Consider the following 23,202-nt stretch of genomic DNA (forward strand, 5'->3'; position numbering starts at 1 on the left):
TCTTACAAAATGAGACCATAGTTTATTCTGAACCATCGTTACCTTTTGACCTCTAGTGGTTCTATGAGACAGTGTCGGTCTTTTCAGAAAACGAGATGTTTACATTCAATTGACAGAGCCCTCTAGCAACCGTAGTAATTATGATGGGCACAAAGGAGGAAGTCAGGTGATATAGTACAAAGAGCGACATGTAGGGAAGACGTTGGGGTGAACGGATGGTCGACAGAGGAGACGTTATTTCTTTAAATAATGATTGTTGACGAAGGTCCTGCACCACAGTACTGTGACATCATAAAACAGTTCAGCAGTGATTTTTAATGGTTTACCTGTGGCGTATATCCTGCTACCAGCAGGGGAGCTAATTCAGGAGACGCTCCTATTGGTCGTATGAGAGATCCGGGACAAACCACCTGTATGGCCGTCGAACACGTTGGACAGTGAATTTGCTAAACATTATACTTGCTAAACGTTAGCGTGTTAGCATCATAGCATGACTGGACACTCTTTGCTTTTAACCTTCCCTCTCAGCTCTATTTTAATAAATTCTCCTCTTGTTCCTCTTTTGACATTTTTCTTGAAGCTCTCAGACTGTAATTATTGTTGAGTGGAGGTGTGGTACAAACAAGTGGTGGAGGTGAACAGGGCAGAGTTTAAAAACTGGTGAGGACATAGTCACCATTACTCTCTGCTCATGTCTTCATCAGTCATGTCCCTCAGTTGTTCATTGGCTAAGTGCTGAAAAACACGTTCTGTGGAGAAACTCTCTTCCCTTCCTCCGCTCCATTTATTCATCTCTTTTCTCTCTCTCTATATATTCACCCTCTCACTTGATGGCTTTCGATTTGTCTTTCCATTTACTCCCCCCTCATATAACCCCCCTCCCCTCCCCTCCCCTCCTGCAATCAGACAGATCCTCTTTCAGCAGAGGAGTGGTAGCACCCCGGTCTAGGCTGTGATATTGGCTCGTTGGAGAGCTGCCATGTTGATCTGCAGTGAGAGATGACAATCGCTACACATGATATCTGCAGGAATACGGAGGGGAAGACAACAGGGGGGAGGGCGGACAAAAACAGAGAGAGGTGTAGATGGATAAAAGCAGACTAAACAGATGGATACTGGTAGTGTTACACTGTAAAGTGAAAGTACACAGCAAGAAACCAATAAGAAAAGAATGAGGTGAAGAATATGAGACAGTGAGAGAGAGAGAGACAGGCTCTTTTCTCTTGATGCCAGGAAAAGCCTTTTTGAATTGACAGTAATCCTCTGCTACAACAGTTATTAACTCTGACATTATTCTGACATGAGCTCTGGAAAATAGAATCCAGATGAAACAAAAGACGCCTGCAGAAAAACAAGCTCATTTGCATTTCTGCAAAGGTCATCTTTTTCTTATTATCTTTTGAAAACTTCCAGGAATTAGCTGAGGCATTGATCTTTTCTTTTACAATGTTCTTCATTGATTGATGAGCTGATGAGTTTGCTGTGACATGATCTAAGTCCTGACTGCTGAGCCTCTAACATGTTTTCACTGTCAACAGTTTACGAGCGACTCCCCACTTCTGTCCGTTGAATCACTGTACAACAATCAATCAGAAACTCCTTTCTGACCCCTCCCACCCTCAGGGAGGGGCTACAGGTCTTTGACCACTAAAACAACCTGCTTTAAGAATCTGCTGCTAGAAGGACTCTGAACCTCCACCTATTTCTCATCTCTAATCCTGCTGCTGAGTCTGTGCGCAGCTATTCCACCAACTCTGCTCGTGTGGCCTTTAAAGTGAAGTAAAGACATTTCAGTCTGAACCAAAGTGTGGACTGACTGATTCTGAAAAGTAAAGCCTGCAGCGATGATGAGGGTGAAAAGAGTCAATGTGTGCAGAGACAGAAAGGGAGAGAGAAATAAATGAAGGCAGGAGGAGAAAGAAGAAGCGAAATGAGGGAAAGAGTGAAGAGACTGTGAAATATTCTGCTCATGTAGGTCACCTATCACTGTTCACACTCCTCTATCAGACACATGCAGCAAAGGGCATCACTTAGAGTATCAGAGCATTTTAAAGGCCTGATGCGAAGTTATCAGAATAAGAAATGTAAACGCTTCCCTGAAAAGAAGCAAGGTAGTAAAAGGTAGTACAGGATATGAAAATGTCAGGATTTATTATCAGGGAGTTCAGCAGGGACAGCGTGTGCATTTCTGTCTTATTCCCGCCACATGCATTAAAACGCTCAGGTGTAATTTCAATGCCATCAGTAAAAACATCGACTGTGCAACAAACACCACAGAAGCGTTCTTCACAATCACGTAGAGTGGAGGAGGCATCTGATGGTTCTTGGCTGACGAGGACTAACGGGGAGACCCGACACTGACAGTGTGAATAAACAGAGCTATAGTTAGTTCAGAGAGTTCAAAACGCTCAGAAGGCGAGCAGCTGTGTTCTTCACTGGACAAGTGACATCCTGCTCGCAGTCTGTCTCACATGCTGCTGACTTTGGGTTCTTGGATTTGATCATCACCTCTGCTCTAGATGCTCTAGATCATGTTGTGTCTTATCTAAGTTTGCTAACGACTGCTGTCTCACTGTATTACCCTCTCATTGTCTTTTCTACACACAATATATTTCCCTCACTCCTTTTTAAGGAGACGTTTCTCATCCACCTGTTTTATGCACGTTTTCAATTTCTGCATGAGAAATTCTGAGTGTAAACAAAACCCCCTCTAGTGCAGAGGAGAAAACATCGGGTCTGTGTGGAGCCCTGATGAGGAGACTGGAACCTTCTTCACATTAATACATGTTTTCTACATGGATTTTCCACCATTTGAGCTCTGACTGGAGCTCTTTTATTGACCATCTTGTTCTGCAGTGGTTTAATGGCAGCAACCGGAGAATCAGCTTCACCAGCTGTTTATCTCCATCAACCCATATTCACACAACAGCAGTGGAGGGAAAAAAAACTTGACTCATCTTTTACTTTGATGATTCTAGAAATACTGCTCATATTTGTGATGCATTTAGATGAAAACCTGACTGATGGCTCTGGAGTTGTTAAATATAAGCAATATGCTTATAACTGTCACTCAAGTGTCAGATAAATACAGAGCTGCTTTTCTCTACAACAAACAGAAAACAGCCTCTCTTTTACAAATGGTGCATGGACGAGATCTGCAGTCTGCGTAGCTGTGACCTGCACTATAAGGACTCACCCCAACCTTGCATTTGCATAATAGCCTCTCATATACAGTACGCTTTGGCTGTATGAGGCTGTGGACGAAGCCAGTGGGTTGGTAAATTGAATCAGGAAAGTATCAGTGATGGATGCTGTTCCTGATCACAGCAGTGTCCTGGTTTATGTCAGTGAAGAGCTAATGTTGGACTTTTTTTTTCTCTTTGGAAAACTTTTAAAATGATCAACATTCTGCCTTGGTTCCAGTTATTGTATACTACATTAATACTTTTTTCTGCCTGTTATCTAACAGTCAGGCCACAGACTTAGCTCAGATGTCCTTCACAGTTATGCCCTCAAATGTTTTCCCCTGGCTGGTTGGGATATGTCTGTTCAGCCTTGGGTACTCTTCCCTGTGAGACATGCCCTGAAAACTTCCACAGGGAAACATCTGACTCAATCAGCATGAAAGGGCAGCAACTGTTCTCCAGACCCTCATCTAAAGACTTGGTGTTGTAGTTAAATATCAGCTCTCCTATTTGAGGACAGCTCGAAATCGAAATCTATGCCTCACTTAACTGGTGAAATGTTCCTTTTCACACCCCATTAGATTCCCATTACAAGATGTGGTCTGTTTATCACAAATCAGCACGTTTTGCTTCAGGTGCGATCTCTGTCTGTTTATCTTCAAGATGTAAAATTAAAAGCTTCACTAACTCTTCAGAAAATAAAGAAGGAGAGGAAAGAAGAGACAGGGCAAGCGTAAAAAGTGAAACTAAATGGAAACTGAAACTTTGCTTGATTACATCATTGCAGACAATAAATAAAAATATACAGATAAAACAGGCACAGCACATCACAGATTTCATGTCCTGCTGAAATGTCCACAGCTACAGAATCAGTATCATTCTCTCCAGAGCCAGTGGTATCGCGGAGAGCAGTGGGGTGTTGGTCACCTCACAGCTGGGGATCCCCCAAGGCGATGCCAGTTGTGGACTCTACCCACCTGCCTCTGGGACAGGAATAGCCCCGTTGGATCGGCGAGTGGCCCCTCAAAGGTCCTATGATGCTTCAACAGAGCTCCTTGTTAGATGATTAAACAGCTACAGAAACAGTGATTTGTCAGCTGCGTGCATCTGTCACTTTTCACGTGAACAACTGAGCTCGACGCCGTGAATGGCCGTCCAGGGGAGACTGTGTGTTAAAGTTCACTACAGATAGAAAACCTTTCACCTTCAGACGTGGTTTGACAAGATGTACAAACTAGTGACATGACAACTCAGAGCACAGGGTCGTGAGCTTTCTTTAGCTTCACAAGGTGCATGTTGAGTGGAGTGAATGGACAAAGTCTCTTGAGCTGTCTTTTTCCTGTGGGAGGAATGAAGAGTTGATCCTCTGTTCCATCTTCCCATCATGAGTCAGGGAGGTTAAGTGGAGCCTTCTAGCTACATCACTGACCTCAGAGAAAGGCAGTGAGAGAGGCAGCGACTCCCACAACTACCTCGTTCCCACTTCTTCCACTGAGGTCATAAAGTGCGCTCTTTACACTGGTCATTCCACTTCCTGTGTTTCTAGCAGGTTGAAGGTTAGCATATTCACTGAAGACAGCCTGGGCAAAACTCTGCCTTACACGTCCGGTTGAGGAAACCCCCTTTGAGTGCAGTTGCAATTTGTTCTTCATGTTTTGTCCACCAACTCTACCCACACCAGAAGTTTTGCTTTGGTGTGGAGCCTGAAGCACTGAAGCTGAACCCCCGAAAAGCCCCTGCTGAAGCCTGCAGCTTCTTCCATAATGAGTAACAACAGCCTAATGCATGTTCCAGCTCTGACAAGTCGCTCTCATTCATTCATTCTTCATACTGCTTACCCTTCTAGTGTCGCCTGGGGGCTTGGCTCAATCCCAGCTGACATTGCTGCTGCTACTGACATAGCTGGGCAGGCCTGACAGGTCGCCAGTCAATCACAGGGGGAACATGTAGAGACCAACAACCATTCACAGTCACTCCCACAGGCAATTTAGACCTAGAACCTAGGTGAATTTGCTTGAATTGCTTTTAGTATTTAGGCCAGGGGTTCTCAACCTTTTTTGGCTCTAAAGACCAATAATCAGTCAGTTCTCAAGACCAGACTTGAACCTTCCTGCTGTGTGGCTCTAGTGCTAACCACTGCGCCACCGTGCTGCCGTCTGAAAAGTCGATTCTAGTATTTAGGCGAGAGGTTCTCAACCTTTTTGGAACTAAAGACCAGCAACCAAGTCAAGACCAGTCTTCAGGACTCGTGGGGTAGATGAGTTGGTAAATCTTTTGGCAATCATTAAATTAAATTAAGTTAAATGGTGTGTGATCCCTGGGTGTGTCTAGATTGTTCTATACAGTCTGACTGCAGCTGTAGGAAATGTCCTATATTTGTCTCAGTGTACGACAAGGATGCTATTCTGAGCAGAATCAGATACTCTATGTGAAATGAATAATGATTGTTGGATTATTTGCATTTCTTTGTGGCTGGCTTAGATAACAGTGACATACTTGTTTCTTTCACCTTTGTCTTTGTGGTTTATATTTGGTGCTTCGGCTGTAACAAGATCTCTGAATCGGAGCGCAGTGTTTCCCAGATGTCATTCATAGTCTCCCTGACTTGCACAAGTCCAGTATCAAACCTCAGATCAGCTTACACAGCAGTGATTACAGCAGCGCTCTATACTGGGTCAGCTGTCTAGATAAGGATCACAAAGTCCGGTTTTATTGGTTTATTTGGAGTTTTACTTTAAAAGCAAGATTTGGCCAAACTTGATTAAAACTAGATCAACCCAATAAAGACACGTCAAGAGGAGGAGCAAGATAAGTTTGTGAAAGACCACACAGAGCTGCTAGCATGGCTGGAGACTCATGGTCTGGTTATATTTCATTTTCAAGCTGCAGAGTGGTAGAATAAACCTAAGGAAAAATCCTATTAAATAGGCTCTGATGAATGAATGGTAAGTCCGAGAATTTAAGAACTAAAATAATCAGATCTTGCTCTAAAAGCTAACCGCTAGCATGTCTGCACATCCTACAAAACTTATCACGTTCTTCACTGATTAACATTTAAATCCGCGTTGTAAAGCTGTCATTTGAAGAAAATATGGTACTTGCACAGTGTGTAAATGTTTTGTGTGGTCAGGGTTGGTTAGCAAAGTATGACAGGACAGGAAGTAACAGCAATTAGCCTTTATCAAGGTAAATTAAATTGGTTTTCTGCAGTGCATCCGACTAGGTTTGTCTTTGGTCTGAAGAGAAGCTGCCATAAAAAACACAGCATGTAGACTTTTCATAATCCTGTATATTAATGTGTGTGTGTTTCTGTTTCCTCCCAACAGACACAGACTACATCAGCGAGGAGGAAAAACAGAAGGTGGAGCTGATGTTGGCGTTTCTCACAGAGGAGTCCAAACAGGCTGCAGCCAGCACAGCTGTAAGTACAACTGCATGTGTGAGCAAACATCAGCACATCCTCCTCCTGCTGTCTCATGATAGCAAAACAAACTGTTGTTGCGTTTAAAGCGAGTGTTAAGACTCATTCAGCAGTGCCTTGTTACTGCTTCTCATATCCTGAATGTGTTTTAAACTCTGGGTTTAACTGGCAGTAAAAGCGGGGTGTGTTTTATGTTTGTCTTGACAGATTTGGAAAATTATAATAACTCAAGTTTCAGATTGTTATTGTGCTGTCAGTCACTCGGTTAGTATGCAGCACAAAGTAGATAAATCTCCAACCCATCATTAGCATAGAGTACAAAACAAAGAGTTGTTTTCAGAGGAGCTCAGGCAGGAACTCTTCAGTATTTAACTGTCTCAGAGAAGCTGATATTGTGGGAGGCAGCACCGCTCTGCAAAGGCACAGAGCAAGAATAGCAAAGTTAAAAAAAAGGGTTTAAAGTTTTCAGGTTGGCTGTTTGTAACGCCTTTATTTTGATGCCTTTCTAGTTTTATTATTCAACCCTAAAGATTACTGGCAAAGACCAGGCTCACGGTGTCACATAGTATGTAGTCCTGAGCTGTGACCTTTTTTATTTTATGAGCGACCTTTACACACTTGACTGCAGTGAGATGATTTTATCCTTATTAAATATCACTCAGCAGTAAATGTGTCTCCTAATGGGAACAGTGGCGCTGGGCCTCGGACTGAGGAGCTGCTGTCAGATCAGGTCTTACAAACTTGGGTTCAAAGTTTTCAGATTAGTGAGATCTACAAAATTTTTAATTGTAGAATGACAGGATACATACATGAAGGTGTCGTCCTGTACCATGCCTGATGCCTAAAGAGTGCAGGTACTGAGCTCTGCCTTTGGTTCATCTTCACTAAGTGACACCAGAGAAAGTCCAGTATCTATGAACAAAATTTGTTCTTTCTGCCTAACTGGACTTAGTTTAGGTTAAAGTTGATTTGGCATGCCGGGTGTCCTTAAAGTCTGATACTGTGGTAGCTGTGGGCTAACACTTGAGCACTGTTTTTCAGCCTATATCTCCTCACATCAAACTCACACTCATCAAACCTCAAACTGTCCCATTAAAGGTAGCTGAATCAGCTGTGATCAGCTCCTGTTTGCAGTGCAGCCATGGATGTTCAGACAACTCTCACTGGATTACTGTGATACTGAAGAAAACTTAAAAACATGAGATGAGGATATCCACAGAAAGTGGAAGTCACACTGAATCATATCAACATGTGTTTCATGTCTTTGTGTCGAGACTGAACAGTCTGACTCAGTTAGGACTCTGAGAAGGAGGACGATAAGAGGGTTTGATAAATCTGATGCCAACAAACCTCACAGAGGACAGTCAGAAGTTTAGGAGAAGAGAACAAAAATTGTTCTTTCATGAGACCCGGTTGAAGTCAGCAGTTTGGACAAACTGATCCTGTTGCCCTTGAGGGTGAAGCTGGTCAGGAGAAACCCATTTCCTCCGCCTGTCCGTCCTGCTCTTCCTCTCCGCAGTGGCAACCCGATCCTTTACTCTCCCCTGTCGACTCCACCACAAAGCTAAACTGGCCAGAGAGAAGATTTATTATTGATAAAGGGAAGGAGGAGGGAAAAGGAGAAGGAGCGAGGAGCGAGGGAGGGAGGAGATGGAGGAGAGATTTATAAATCATATTTTTGCTTTGTCACACTTCAAGAGTCAGTATTTCAAACTTCTGCGACAGTAATATCAGAGGCGATGTAATGGACAATAGATTCTGTGTATTTCATTAGACTCTGGGAGGAAATACTGTAGAAAGAGATGAAAGGAAAGAAAATAAAACACAGTCAAAGCCTGAGCTGTATTTCTACAAACTCACTAATGGTCCTCTGCAGAGAGGGGAGGCTCTCTGCTCTCTGCTCTCTGCTCTCTGCTCTCACTCTAATGTACGGTTTTGCCACATGATTGGAAATTATTCTCCAGTCCAGTCACTCTGACTCAGAAGTGGTACATGTCTTTGAGCTAGCAGTGATTTTTAGTCTTGAATAGACACCGGTGAATTTGTTTTTGGTTTTTCACTCCATCTATTATGTGTGCATGTGTGTGTGCGTGTAAGTTAAAGCTAGAAGTTCAGTCCTCTGCTCTTAAGCCTGGCATGGGTCAATCATTAAATCTCTAGAGCACAGGCTTCACTCAGATATGTTTACCTGCTGGTTCTTTTTATTCTCGTATGTAGTATGTTTATGTTTTTTAAATTTTTTTTTATCTCTGTTTCAAACCTCAGCGGAGTTGAATCAACCAATCAGCTTTGCTCGATTCTCAGGCTCACAACAACAGCGACGCTACGACAAGTTCAAATTCAGCTGTGATTCTCACAGAGAGCCGCGTCGTGACCTCCAGTATCTTTCCCATCAGACTTCACTTCATGAAGTCGTGAATGTAAAGTTAAGTCCCAGACGAACGGCGTCCTCCAGGCGCTGAGCAGTGAAATGTGCCGGAGCTGGGCCGACATCGTCTGGTATCAGCTCACTGCAGATATTCTAGTCTCTGTGTATGTGTTGGCTGATCAGTAACAGTAAATGTCAAACTATGATTCAGATCATTTAACAACAGTGTCTCCATTACAGAGTGTCTCCACCAGAGAACAGTGACTAATCTGAGGGCTCGGTTTCAGACTGTTTGCTTATGTTATGTGCTTATGTTATCACATTTTTTTAAACTCTCAAATATCGACATCGCTGTCAAACTTCCAGATACCTGTCGTGCTCTAATAGCTATCTTTTCTGCAGCCCTGTAGTGTGGCTGTGTGTGGTCATTTGTGTTGTTGTTGTGTTAGGCTGTTATACTGATGTGTGCGATTTTTCTGTATGTGTACATGTACAGTTTAATGTGGACGCCTCTGTGGTTGCGTCTGTTGTTTCTGTTGTTGCACACGGTTATCTGGGAGTGTCATCAACCTGCTCTTTAACATAAAAGTTAAATACCAGCGATTTAATAAGTGTGGCAATATTTACCTTGCTTGTGCAAAACTACAGTCTTCAATGGTCTCAAATTATTGGTTAACACAACATGACTTCTGACCACATCACTGGTGCACTGGTGTCAGAACCACTGCAGCTGATCATACAGCAGACAGAGAGGCATTTTGGGAAGTGTGGAGACTTTGTAGGGATCTTTGATCATTTCGAGCCCACGTGATATTTTGATGTGAATCTGAAGGTGCTGTTTAGAGGCAGAGTCAGACGGGGACTGAGCGGATCACATTTAATAGTTTGTTTATCTGAAACCATACAGCTGTGTTTTACCCAGAAAAATCTCCAGGACCTTTTATGTCTTATGTAACCCAAACTTTTTATCTGATTGTTAAACATTTATTAGGGGAACTACAAGAGTTCTTGTATTTTTTATGGCAATCCATCGTCCTTTTATCATGAGGGGGGCGGGGGGTATTTGAGGGATCCTTTTTTGGGAAGAGATGGAGAGTAACGCTGCTGTTTTGTAGGTTTCACTTCTTCAAAGGACTGTTTGAAAGTTCAGGCTTCGTTTTAAAGTTAAGGTTAGAATTACATTTAGCTGAAGGTTATGGGTTATTTCAGTGAGGATCCTCACAAGTATAGAAACACAAATTGTGGCATTACTGGGTAAGATCCATGGCGACAAGGGCCCCCCAGGGCACTTCTTGGGTGTTATTTTACTCTCAAATTACTCTTTTCCTTTGCTCTTTCTCTTCTTTCCATCGATCAGCATGTGCCCCCCCCCCCCCCCCCCAGCCTCCTGGGAGACCCTCTTCTGTAACTACCCTGCATCCAGCCCAGGGGTTCTGCGGTTCAGTGTTTGACTTTTAAAGGCCTTTTTTCTGCAGAGAATATAATCCAGTACCTTTTCATTGCTGGTCATGTCTTTTTTTTTTGTCAGGACCTCTCAGCTGTATATAACAATAACTCATAGTGATATAATGTTTCACTTAGCGAGACCTGGACCCATGTATGAATTTCTGAACAGACTTGAGGGGCCTGTGCCTCTGTGTGAAATATCTGTCGGTATTTCTCATCTGAAAGTCACAGAGTTCAGCTGCAAACTTATTGTTCTTGCTCAACTGTTTTGCACATGAAGACCTTAAAAAAAAAAAAATCACTTTTAATCATGAAAAAATAATCAAGATTCAACACAGTCATCCAGACCCACGCTTGCTTTTCTTTTTAAGCCCTCAGCTCAGAGATAGAAACCCAGAGTGAAGGCATGAGCAGTAGAAAGAGAGTCGGGGTCTGAGCTGGTCCTGGTTCAGTATCTGTCCCCTCGGACGGGACTGATTCCCGCAGATGCCACCTACAGCCGCCGGCGTGTTCTTAAATCATTAGACTGTTTGAAAAGCTGTCAGGTTGGTTAAGTGTTGGTAGCTCTTTTCTCTGAATCTTTCCATACACAATTATCACCTTCTCACACACACACACACACACAGAGCGTGCAGAGATACACTGCGCAGCTTCACAAATGTAAACATACCACTTTTTTTTTGTTTGCTTATGTTCGCCACGACAACAGCTTGGGATGTCAGGGCAACCAGATCCACAGCGCCGGAGTGTTAAAGATCCAATGATTATCCTCTAAATGGATGGGGGACGAGGAGGAGGAGAAAGACGAGAGGAGAGACAATGAATGCAACGGATAAACAGGAGGAGAGACGGGGAGAGAGAGTGATGTGTGTTAATGTGTGTGAGACAGGAGCTGCTGTCTGATGACTACCGATGTGTTGACCTTTGTGTTAAACCCGCTGAGCTTTACAGCTGAGAGGTGTGGACTCCATGTTCCACCTGATCAGTTTACTGGACATGATTTATTATTCAAATTTAATTTAAAATGTGGTGGTTCAGTTAAGATGAAAAGTTGACACCTCAACACTTTGCTACAGCAGTCGGACCCTTTCTGACCTGCACCTCTTTTCATACGTGATGGCAGTTTAACATGTTGGTCTCATTTTTACATTAAAGTCTGAACAACGATTTTATGAGGTCAGCCCTCGTAACGTTTCTGAAACAGAACAGCACAGATCTGAATTGAATTAACCGAAAGATTCATTTAAAAGCTGCAACTGAAAATGCAAATAAAAAAAACTGGTGGATGGAAACACACAGTAAGAAATAGAAAGTGTATTACCCAGAATGCCTGACAGAAAACACTCTTTATATCATGAAACTTTACAACTGACAAATGTAAAATTAAATATCTCTCAGGATATGTATAAGAACCCTTTTAACTTTAAAGATAAATAATAGAATAAGGAATAATATTTTAACATATGTAATATAATATGTTTCTGTAACATCACTCAGTACAAAAGAGAAAGCTTTTGGCTGAAAGCTGCATTTTAAAACACAGAAACATCATGACAGCAGCAAAACAAATGAAGTGTAAACTGTAGGAACTGTTTTCCTCTGACTAAATAATGCCTCGAATAGTTTTTTAACCCCAAAATTTAAGATACTGGCAATGATATATGTCTTCCTATTTTTTTTTTTTTACCACAACTTTTCCAGCTTTCGACTTTTCCTCTTAATAGAAATGAAAATTACTTTTGATCTCCAGTTGTGTCAAAGTCTTTATAAAGGAAAAAACTCAACTGTGCCAGATATTGAAAAACTACAGCTTCAAGTGTCAGCGCAGCTCAGTCTGAATGAGAGGCAGTGAAGTGAGTGTCTGTTATTAAGTCAGCATCTTCTATCAAAGGAGGTTTCATTAAATTGGTTGTCAAATCCAGGAAGTTTAACATTATAGTGTGACATCTCTTGCTTACACCAGCGCTGCTGCTGTCAGCGCTAACAGACCCATCACCCTGACTTCCTGTTTACACTCAGCAACCGACATGTCTAACACGTCTAGCTGTTAATCTGAGGAGCAGGACCACTGACCCTGACTATTAAAAAGTAACAAAGAAAGACGAGAGGGAGGACAGAAGTCGGCTTCACCCAAATGCTTTCATGTTCAGGATTACAGGAATTAATTTTTTGCCCTTTTTCACTCTTCTTTTCTTCTCTTATCTTTTCTTCACACATCAGTGGTTTTGACCTTTTCCACCCAAGACACTGTGTGTTCCTTTCTGCACAATGTGACACTGCTACAGACAGTTCACTGATTGTGGGTTTAAAATGATAAAACTGGACACGGTGGATGACAAAAGAACACATTGGAACCAAATGTACAATCACGGCGGCTTCATTTGTGTCCTGCAGACACTTTGCTGTTTGTCTCCTTCTTTCTTCCTATTAAAAATATGGATATCAGCTTTAATAAAGCTGCCAAATCAGCCTCTCTCTGCAGACATCCACATGGCCAAACACAACGTCCAAATATTCCCAACCGTAAACCAGACTGTGAAGCATAATTATACAAGCGCATACAACAATGTTCCCCAGGGATCTCAATAGAATCTTATTATTTATGTGGAACAATGAGCGGTCCAGACTCAAATTATCCACTGCCCACCACAGGAGGCCGGACGAGGGGGCTGACGGTTCCAAACTTTAAAATAAATCTTCAAAATTTGAATGAAAATTATACTTTTGGTCCTTCTTGTTAAGGCCTTTGATTAATTGGTTTAACCCCGAGGCTGCGGTGTCCCGGCATATTTTAGCAGAGACAACCAGGATGTCATTCACGCCAACATTTCTATCAAATAATGTCAGCTGCGGTTCGGCCCTCTTATTACACACGTCATCCACACTTGGCCAAACTCCCGGAAAATACGTTCTCTTTAATGCCCATGGCATTTCAACTCCTGAGACTCAACAACAACCAACTACATTTAGGAGGGAGGCTTATTAGTTTTTCCCAGTGGGCGAAAAATGTGTTCATACCTTTAGAGATCTTTACAAGGACGCTGGTCTCTGATCTTTCCCTACTTGAGTCCGTTTAAAAGGCCCTTAGACGTCCCAGAACTTAGACCTGATCTTGACTGGGGCTTGGTCTGGGCTAATGTTCTGCTGGCCTCCGATCACCAACAAATGCACCTGAACTACGCTCACAGGACTTACCTTGCACCCAGAGGGCGGCACTTGATGGGTTTCTCAGCTGATGCCCGATGTACCCAGTGTTACCCCGGGGGCTCTTGGTACATTCCTTGATATACTCTCTGAGTTTCTGCCTGTTGCTCGTTTTTGTAACGGGGTCTCTTCTCCTCTCAGTTGTCAGATATATTATCCTTGACTACTCCAGTATCTGTAACTGCCTTACTCCTGAATGATTTATCTCGGCTGTCGGCTCCTGCGTGCCACAGAAGACTTATTCTTGCTGGCCTTACTGCCAGGGTGACATCACCCCGACAATCTCTCTGAGCAACTGGGTTCTCATGTTTTTGATGTAATTTACTTGGAGTTAAGAGTCCAGTATTGTTTTGTGGGAGTCGGCAGCTGAAAAACTGAAGGAGGGGCTCCAGCCATCTTACCCGGTCATGTTCAGTTCGCAGTTTTTCTTCTGTCATTTTGCACTCATGGCTTTTTGGCTCTTAATTAGCATGTGGCTTGTAAATAAATAAAACATTTAGTCAAAAAATATGCACAGCAGCAGCTCCTGGGTAATTATGAATTGCTTGGACTTTAGGTTAATATTATTTTGTTTTTTTTATCATACAGGGTCTGTGTCAAAATCGTCTTAGGACTGAAGCTAAAGAGTGTTTTTGTTCGGTTTATAAAATGTCAGAAAATAGTGAAAATGCTCATAACAATGTGCAAAAATCTCCCGTCTTCATATTGCTTGTTTCTTGTCCGGTCAACAGTCCAAAATCCAAAGATATCTAATTCACAATAACATTTAACAAAGAAATTAAGCACTAACTCGTATTTGAGAAACTGGAGGTAGGGATTGTTTGGTATTTTTGTAAGAGAAAATGACTGAATGAGTTATCAGAGTGTTGTTGATTCATTTTCTGTAGATTCAAAGTTGTTTTGGCTCCAAGTAAATGAACCAACTTCGCTGCATTCAGCAGAGAGAAAACACAAACTGTTCCAGTCCTTCATCTTCATCACAGTTAGTTTTGTAGTTTTGAGACAAGTAAAAGTTTGTAAAAAATTGTGTTTGTCTAGCTAAAAAAAAGTGAAGTGGTTTGACTGAAAAGGAATAAATTTAAAGAAATTTAATGAGAATTTTGATTTATACATGTTGTAAAATTGTTTCAATATTTAAGCGTGTAATTTAAAAATGGTAAAATACTGAAATTTCCAGAGTCGTGCTTTTAGTGCTGCAGCAAGAAACCTGCTTCCTGGATAGTTGGTCTCATTTGTCACTTTCCTGTCTGTAATATTTTTCTTTTACAACTCTGAGCTCCATCTGGTTTCTGCTCAGTCAGCGGCTCTGAGTCTGCAGCTGCAGCCGGACACTCAGCAGGGTTTAGGAGAATATACAGTCAGACTGTTACAGTGCAGACGCTTTAAACCTTCCTGACGCCTGTCTCAAGCTCAACACACAACTCTGAACACCCACAAAACAAAGCATAATGATACATACAACTCTGAAACTGAAGAGTCAACAGATTACATTCACTTTGTTTCTTTCTGCTCAGGTGATTTGGCAGGTTTTTGTGGCTTATTCGCTGAGGCAAACACAAAAGCTGTTTTTTTTTTTTCCCCCAATAATCAATCACAGCTGATTGTAGAATATGTGAAATGGCTTCTCAGTTAAATACCTGCAGCCATCAGCAGCAAATAAAGTTTCTTTTCTGTCACAGTAAAGTGTGTCTCTTTGGGTTTTGGACTGTTGTTTGGACTAAACACGTTTGAAGACGTCACCTTGAAAACTTGTGGGGGACGTGTTTTGTAGACTGATAAAAAAAAAAAAAAGAAAAGAACTGACTGATTAATAGAGACGATAGTTACAGCTCTTTTTCTGTTGTTCTGCCTCTCATGATTCCTCCTTTAAACCACCCCTCCCCTTCCCATCATGATAATCCCCCGTCATCTGTCCCTCTCTGTGTTTCTCCTTCACCCATGCTGTTGATATTTGCCCTTCTCTCCTTCACAAGCCGCCACACTTCTTTATTTTTGGCATCCTTCGACTCACCCGAGACCAGACACATTTTCCTCTCCTCCCTGTTATCTCAGGGTTCAGATGATCACTGGCTCCCTGAGCTCCTCCACCAATCACATCACCCTCGTCCTCCTCTGGACCCCGCCTGTTCTCAGACCGTCTGCTGTCAGGACACATGCGGCCTGCAGGGCGAGCACACACACATTCACTTTAATACTGACCTCTCTTGCTATGTTTTCCCTGCATAGGACAGATTGCGTTGTGATATTTGTTTTATTCCTGCCCTCGACAGTCTCTCTGAATCAGCTGACACTGTATGTCATGGCAGGTTATGTCTGTATTTGGGTTTTGGACTGTTGTCATGTCTAACCCCAGCCGAGGTCACGAGACCCCTGGGTGTGATGGTTGATGACCAGCTCTCCTTCTCTGACCATGTTGCATCCGTCACCGGGTCGTGCTGCTTTGCACTGTACACCATCAGAAAAAAATCAGGGCTTACCTGACTCAGCACGTCACCCAGCTCTTGGTCATGGCCGCGGTTATCTCTCGCCTCGATCACTGCAGTGCCCTTCTGGCGTGCCTCTCTTCACGCACAGTGAAACCCTTACAGATGGTCCAGAATGTGGCAGCCCGTCTGGTCTTCGATCCGCCTTTAAAGAGACATATCACGCCACGACCCATCGACCCACACTGGCTGCAGATGGTTGCCAAAATAAAATTCCAGTCACTTCTCGGCCACTGTGTTTCTCCAAGGAATGTCGTCTGGCATTTCCGTCCTTACACACAAGGCAATCCTATACACTTTGACTGTACTTCTTTACCTGCTCTCTAATGCTTAGCACCGACACGGAGGTTTCCTTCTGCACTGACGCTCTAGTGATGTCCCTCACCTGTAAGTGTCTTTGGATAAAAGCATCTGCCAAATGAGTAAATGTAATGTAATGTATTTGACTATGATGAGAACGATGAGAACGTTGCTGCCGAAGTTGGTGCTTGCATCAGAGCTGAAATTTAAAGTCTCTGCTGTTTCTACAGTTTCTGAAGGACATGGGCAACTTTAAAATGTATTTAACAACAGAGACAATTCAAAGTGCTTTATATGAGGCACAGAAATACATTAAAACAATATTTCCAATCTTTGTAAAGACGAAAATAAAATAAATTCAAATATAATAATATATAATAATAATAATAATATAACAAATTTTAAATAGATACAATTAAATAAAATACATATAGACAAAAAAAAAACAAAAACCAGACAGACTTACCTACGGCTGTCTGTCTATCATCATTCATCCTCTCAGGAGGAGACGAGAGGTCAACATCTGTCTACATCCTTTCACTTCCCATCATCACCTTCAGACTCTCCTGTTCAACACTAATGTCGATCATTCGTCTGTGTCTCGGCACTGACCACAGGGTGGTATACATACACACACACACACATACACACACACACACACATACACACACACATGAACACATGAACACACACACACATACATGTTTGGAATTTAGAAGTTCCATCAGGTTCCCAGACTCACACAAAGGTCACTTATCATGAGTTGACATGGCTGGTCCTGCAGCAACATATTACACACACACACACACACACACACACACACACACACACACACACACACACACACACACAATGTGAGGAGTCGGACAGTCTGCAGGTTCATTGTGTTTTGTGAAGAAACCAGTTTAAAGGTTAATGAGGCTTTAAAGCTTCAGAGAACCTCAGACTGAATATTTCAGCTGTGAACTGGAGGAAGTTTGAACATTTTAAAGACACAGATGTGAGGATGAGGAGGAAGGAAGGAAGGAAGGAAGGACACAGGGCACGGTAGTTTAAAGTTTCTGTCTCCTCAGTTTGGACAGAAACCTGATCGTTCCCTGAAGAGTCTGTGACACTGACACAGGAAGGACAAACAGTAACAGGAGAGGACAGACAGACGGACAGACAGAGTTTAGTTTTTAACAAGGCCAAGGGGATGTTTACTCAGCCTGTTGCAAACTACCGTCACTTTAGTGCAGATGTGGACACCAAAACAAAGACAAGGTATAAACAAAGGTGTTTAATTGATATGACACGTACTGTGTTACGTTGTATTATGCTGCAGTTGTTTTGAGTCAGAAAGAAGGACGCGTAGGTGTGCTTGTGCGTATGAATACGGTAGTGGCGCCGATAGGAAAATGTAGTTCCAAAGGAAAGGGCTGTGTGACGGCAAGATAAGCAGTGAAAATATTCAAAATGAAGCGTACACTTAAACTCTCTAAACTGCTTCTCTAAACTGACAACGTGCTAATCTGAATCTACTGCAGGTAACACACTGACTGTAGATAAGTACCTCACACAACCTCTCGTCAAATAACCCCAACTGTCACTTTAAGTGTTACCAACTGCTTTATTTTTATTTTTTATTTTTTTCCCATAAGTTGAATTTCCTGCTGCAGTGTTCACTGTGATGATAAATCAGGTCCACACAGATATTTTTTATGCATCTTACTCCTACCTACACATTTTTATATATGTGCAATAACGGCTAGAGTTTGCACTGGCCCAGTAAACACTGATATTAATCTGATGTGGTGGAGGAAGGAGAGATGCAACGCTGCAGAAACATTTTCACAGATTCTTTTTCTCCTAGAAGGAAATTGAAAACCAAAAAAGGGAAAATTAAAAAACAAAACAAAACGTCAAAACAGACGTTGGCTGACATTTCTGTTTTTCACATTAATTACTCATGGACAGATTATGAAAAAAGCCCCCCACCCTCCTACACAGGAGCCCAAACTGAAAGACACAAAAGGACTACAAACAACATGTCTTCTCTTGTGGTCATTGTTTCTTTGTGATTATTTTGTGTCTCTTTGTGGTTGGTTTGAGGTTCAGTGATCCATCCACGCATATACTGTGTCCATCTGACGACGGTACTGGAGGGAAACACTTGTCCTCTGTCTGCTGTGTGTGTGTGTGTGTGTGTGTTTGTGTGTGTGTGTGTGTGAGTGATGAGATAGCCCTCAGCAGTGAACAGCAGTTCCAAAAACTTTCATCTCCACTGGCCATAAAATCAGATCTTTGTTGTCTTCTCTTTTTCTTTATTTCCACCATCCGTCTCTCACTCTCTTGTTTCCTCTTCATCCTTCACTCTCTCTTCTCTTCTTCCTCTCACTTCCTCTCCCCCTTTGAACTCTGTCTGACTAAGGGGACTGAGCACAGTGGCAATGTTCAGATATAAGGCTTACAATCGTGAGCTTGTGTTTGACAGCAGGATTTTTGAGCAACTGAAGCTCTGTTACACTTTGATTCTTACATATTCCTGCAAGGTGCTCTAGATACAGCTTAATAGATATAATGGTTTATTCAGGCCATTACTGACAGTACAGTCGGTTGCTCCTTTAGAGCTTAATTTAAAGAAATTTTAATTTCCTTTGAATAAGTGAAGCTTGTTGTCCCCAGTGTTGTGATGTTGTTTGTAGCAGCTAGTTGTTCAGAAACTGGACCTCTGCAGACTCTAAAGGGGATTTAGTTGGGACGGTAACTGAGGCTCATTCTTGCCAGAGTTACAGATTGCACTTGATCGTGTTTGGGAGGTGATAGAGAAAAACAATCCTGTGCAGCACTTCACAAATCTGAGCTGTGTTTAAACATCTCTTCACACACCTGGAGGTTTGCTGAGAGACGTCTGATGAAACCAAAATGAAACGGCTGTGTCACAAAGTGCTGTCTGGGAGAAAGTTCAGAGCTCAGACTTCAAAGTGAGACTGTGAGAACAACATGAACCACAGAAGCAGCCAGATACAGGCAGGACACCTGTTTTAATGAGCCACAGACACGACTGCTGATTCACGATCCAACTGTCGAGTCACATCACAAGAACATCCTCAGATCCAGATGTGCAGACCTTATTTAGATGTGGCTTTAATTGGGCAAAATGGACAAAGGGGTTCGTGCCAAGCATACACCTGTCACTCAAAGCGGCCACGCCCTCAACTATGTATAACTTTATGCCTTAATGAAATTTAAACGAGTGAGTTATATAAAAATTCGCTTCTGTACAGTTGTCATGAAGGAGGAAATTAGATTTAGAGACCAAAACTGTTTTTTGTACCAGGCTGTCAACATGTTCACTTCTGCTGTAAAGTCGGGCATTTTAACATGGGAGTCAATGGGGGTTGACTCACTGTTGGAGCCAGCCTCAGGTGGCCATTTGAGGAACTGCAGTTTTGGACACTTCCTAGGTTGGCTCCACTTTTCAGCCATGGAGGTTGCCACTTACGTGTAACCGCTGCCGATTTCTGTTGATTTTATCAGACAATGTCACAACCATGAAATACAGATGTTATCAGCCTCACCAGATGTTGCTGTGATGCTGTTTTATTGTTGTTTATTTAATTGTTAAATTGAAAAATAGTTTGAAGAGATGAACCTGCTTTCATGTTGTCCAGGTGTGGACAGACCTGTCAACAGGAACTTTTTTATATCGAAGAATTAAAGTGTTGAAAACAAAGCTTTAAAATAACAAGCTAGAAAAGAAAAATACAATTTCCACCACATGTACTTGTCAGACATGTCAATGTTAAACACAAACTGTCAGAGTCCCGGGAGAATAGAGGGAATATGATGGAGGAGAAGTCACAGATTAGTTTGTAGACTTGAGTTGATTTTGGAAAACAAAGATGGCATTGACTCCGACAGAAGATAATTTCTTCATCAATAGTCTCAAGTGCTGCAGGACAAGATGTTCTGGTTCAGGCTGACAGCTGGAAAACATGACGCCTCTGTGAAATGAGGGAGCTGAAGAAAAACTAAAAGCAGAGGGAATAAAGATCGACTTAAGTGAACACGGTGTCAAAGGTTCATCTGTTCAGAGACAATCAGCAGAGCGGAGAGGAGAGACGATAAGCAGAATGAGGCAAAGAAGATTGATTTTTCTTTTTTGAATGGAGGGGATTAACGGAGGCGAGGCGAGACGGGGAAACAGAAGAGAAATGAGAATTGATGAGGGAATGGAGCGAGGGTCAAAGGTGGAGGAGCAAAGGGTGCAGCTAATGACATGACAGGAAGACAATGGAGTGGAGGGAACAGGACAAGGAGGCAGGAGAATAAGACATCTACCGTAAGACGTCTGCATCTTCAAACTGTTTTCATGTGTAAACAGTCTGCGTCCACACCGACTCCCCAGCTGGTTTTAACAGAGAGCTCTGTCCATCACCTGGACAACATGAACTCAGGTGAATCTCTCCTTCAAACTCCTTTTAAAGATGAACAACAAAACAGCACCACAGCAACATCTGGTGAGGCTGATAACATCTGTAATTTATCATCAGAGTCCTGCCAGCTGCTCTGCTGTGTGTTCAGATATATTCACACCGCGTCTACATCCTGCATTGTTGCCAACTTTGCAGGTTGGGGTCAGATTTACCCTTGAGCGAATTTTTTTCACTCTCAAAAAAAAAAAAAAATCACCTAGCGACAAACACCATGGATAAAGTTGCAGGTCTCCATAGCAGAGAGTCGACAGTGGCAGATCCAGGTGTTGATGGGTTAACAGCTGCACGCTGTGTGGAAACACAAGACGGGAGGACAGAAAGAGGGGCGGAGTCTGAAGACAAAAAGTAAAAGTGTGAGATGCGTTAATAATCAATAATGACAAAGTGAAAACATATTTTTAGATACTTTTGCAAATTTATAAAAATCAAAAACTTAAATCTCTCATTTGCAGAAATATTCAGACACTTAATTCAGTTCTTGGTAGAAGCCGGTTTAGCAGCAGCTCCAGCTTCCAATCTTCCTGGGTAAGTCTCTACAAGCTTTGCACACCTGGATTCGGGCAGTTTGTCCCATTATTCCTGGCAGATCTTCTGAAGCTCCGTCAGATTGGATGAGAAGCAGCTGAACTTTCGTCTTCGAGTCTCTCCAAAGATGTTCTGTGGCGTTTAAGTCTGGGCTTTGGCTCGACCACAGACTTGTCCTGAAGCCTCTCTAGTGTTGTCTTGCCTGATTCAGGTCATTGTTGTGCTGGAAGGTGAAATCGTTGCCTCGGTCTCAGGCTTTCATTCGGGGACCTCTCTGTATCTGGCTGCATTCATCCTTCACTGTAGTGATGGTTTGGGGCTCTGCTCAAACTTCAGCCTCTGTCTCATCAGACCAGAGAGTCTTTAAATGCTCTTTGACAAACTCCAGCAGGCTGTAATGTGCCTTTTACTCAAAGTGGCTTCTGTCCAGCCACTTTACCGTAAAGGCCTGATTGATGGAGCCCTGCTGAGATGGTCGTGCTTCCAGCAGCTTCTCCATATAGTTGATTAATCGTTTCGGTCATTTTTTGGAAGAAAATTGCAAGCGTTATCTTTATTCTTTTATTATATTTTACATTTACATTTACATTTTTCTGTTGGGGTTTAAACAGTTTCCTCACACTGTGGTTATAATTTATTTTGACTTGAAGCTAATATTCAAGCCTTTAGGGCTAATTCAGGTACTTCATAGTGCACAGTATATGTCTATGTTAGGTGAATGCTGACTCAATCAAACAAGCATTTAGTTAGACTTGTATGTTTTGGTATGCCTGTATTATTATGCCCATATCTGTGGCATTATAAAGCCCACAGGCGTCGGTGCAGCTCAGGAGGTAGAGCAGGTCGTCCATTAATCAGAAGGTCAGTGGTTCGATCCCAGGCTCCTGTCCAGTCTGCGTGTCAAAGTGTCCTTGGGCAAGATGCTGAACCTCAAATTGCCCCTGATGGCCGTTCCATCAGTGTATGAGTATGTGAATAAGCACTTTAAATGGTCTCTAAGACTAGAAAAGTGCTATATAAGTGCAGTCCAGCTCCATCACGGCTGCTGGAGACACTCCGCTGCTGGTTTAGTTGGTTTATTGATGTCCAGCGGTCCGTGACCGCAGCATCTCACTGTGGCTGTTTTTCCTCGCTGGGTTTTATTTTTACCAACAGCAGCTTGTGTCTCTGAAGCCTGACATTCACTGAATGTAGATACACACCTGTATTTGTTGGCAAATGACATCAAATTGATCTTGAATGGTTTCATTTGTGACAGATTTTGTCTTTAAAGTAGATAATAATGCTAGCGTTACCTGCCTTGTGTTGACTGCTGCTCACGTCACCATGTGTTGCCGTGTAAACGGTTTGGATGTTGTGGTTGTGGTTGAAAGGATTTACATGGATCGATGTGATACAAACGTCACACAAAGAGTGTTTCAATACTGCCTACACTGAACATTTCATATTTCAGGTATTGATAATTCCTTTTATGGTTGAGTTGTGTTGAATTATCTTTGGCCACCTACGATGTGAAGACATTACCTACACTGCACACATGTGTTGTGAGGAGTCAACAAGGCCTGTGTGCATCAGACTCTGTGGTTTTACTGTGTTTGTTGTAATTAAAACCCCTTTGGTACTCGAGTCTGAATTGTCTTATCCAGTGTAATGAGCAGGAATAATTTTCATTTTTAATTTTTGTTCAATATTTTATTCAAGAAAGAATGAAAATGAGTTAATAGACGTTTGTAGTTTAAAGACGACGAGAGGAAAAGTATCTGAAACAAAGACATGATGACAGGAGACGTTA

General features: G+C 42.3%; 1 protein-coding gene across 2 annotated transcripts in view; it reads left to right on the forward strand.

The window, feature by feature from the left end:
* The window catches only part of LOC130176231 (E3 ubiquitin-protein ligase RNF123), a 122,142-nt gene that overhangs the window by 90,175 nt on the left and 8,765 nt on the right, over nucleotides 1–23,202 (forward strand). For both annotated transcript variants that reach the window (XM_056387191.1, XM_056387185.1), the window contains exon 38: nucleotides 6,512–6,606. In XM_056387191.1, the coding sequence (XP_056243166.1) occupies nucleotides 6,512–6,606 (95 nt within the window). The remainder of the gene's footprint in view (nucleotides 1–6,511; nucleotides 6,607–23,202) is intronic.

This window comes from Seriola aureovittata, chromosome 2 (assembly GCF_021018895.1).
Source record: "Seriola aureovittata isolate HTS-2021-v1 ecotype China chromosome 2, ASM2101889v1, whole genome shotgun sequence".
NCBI lineage: Eukaryota > Metazoa > Chordata > Actinopteri > Carangiformes > Carangidae > Seriola > Seriola aureovittata.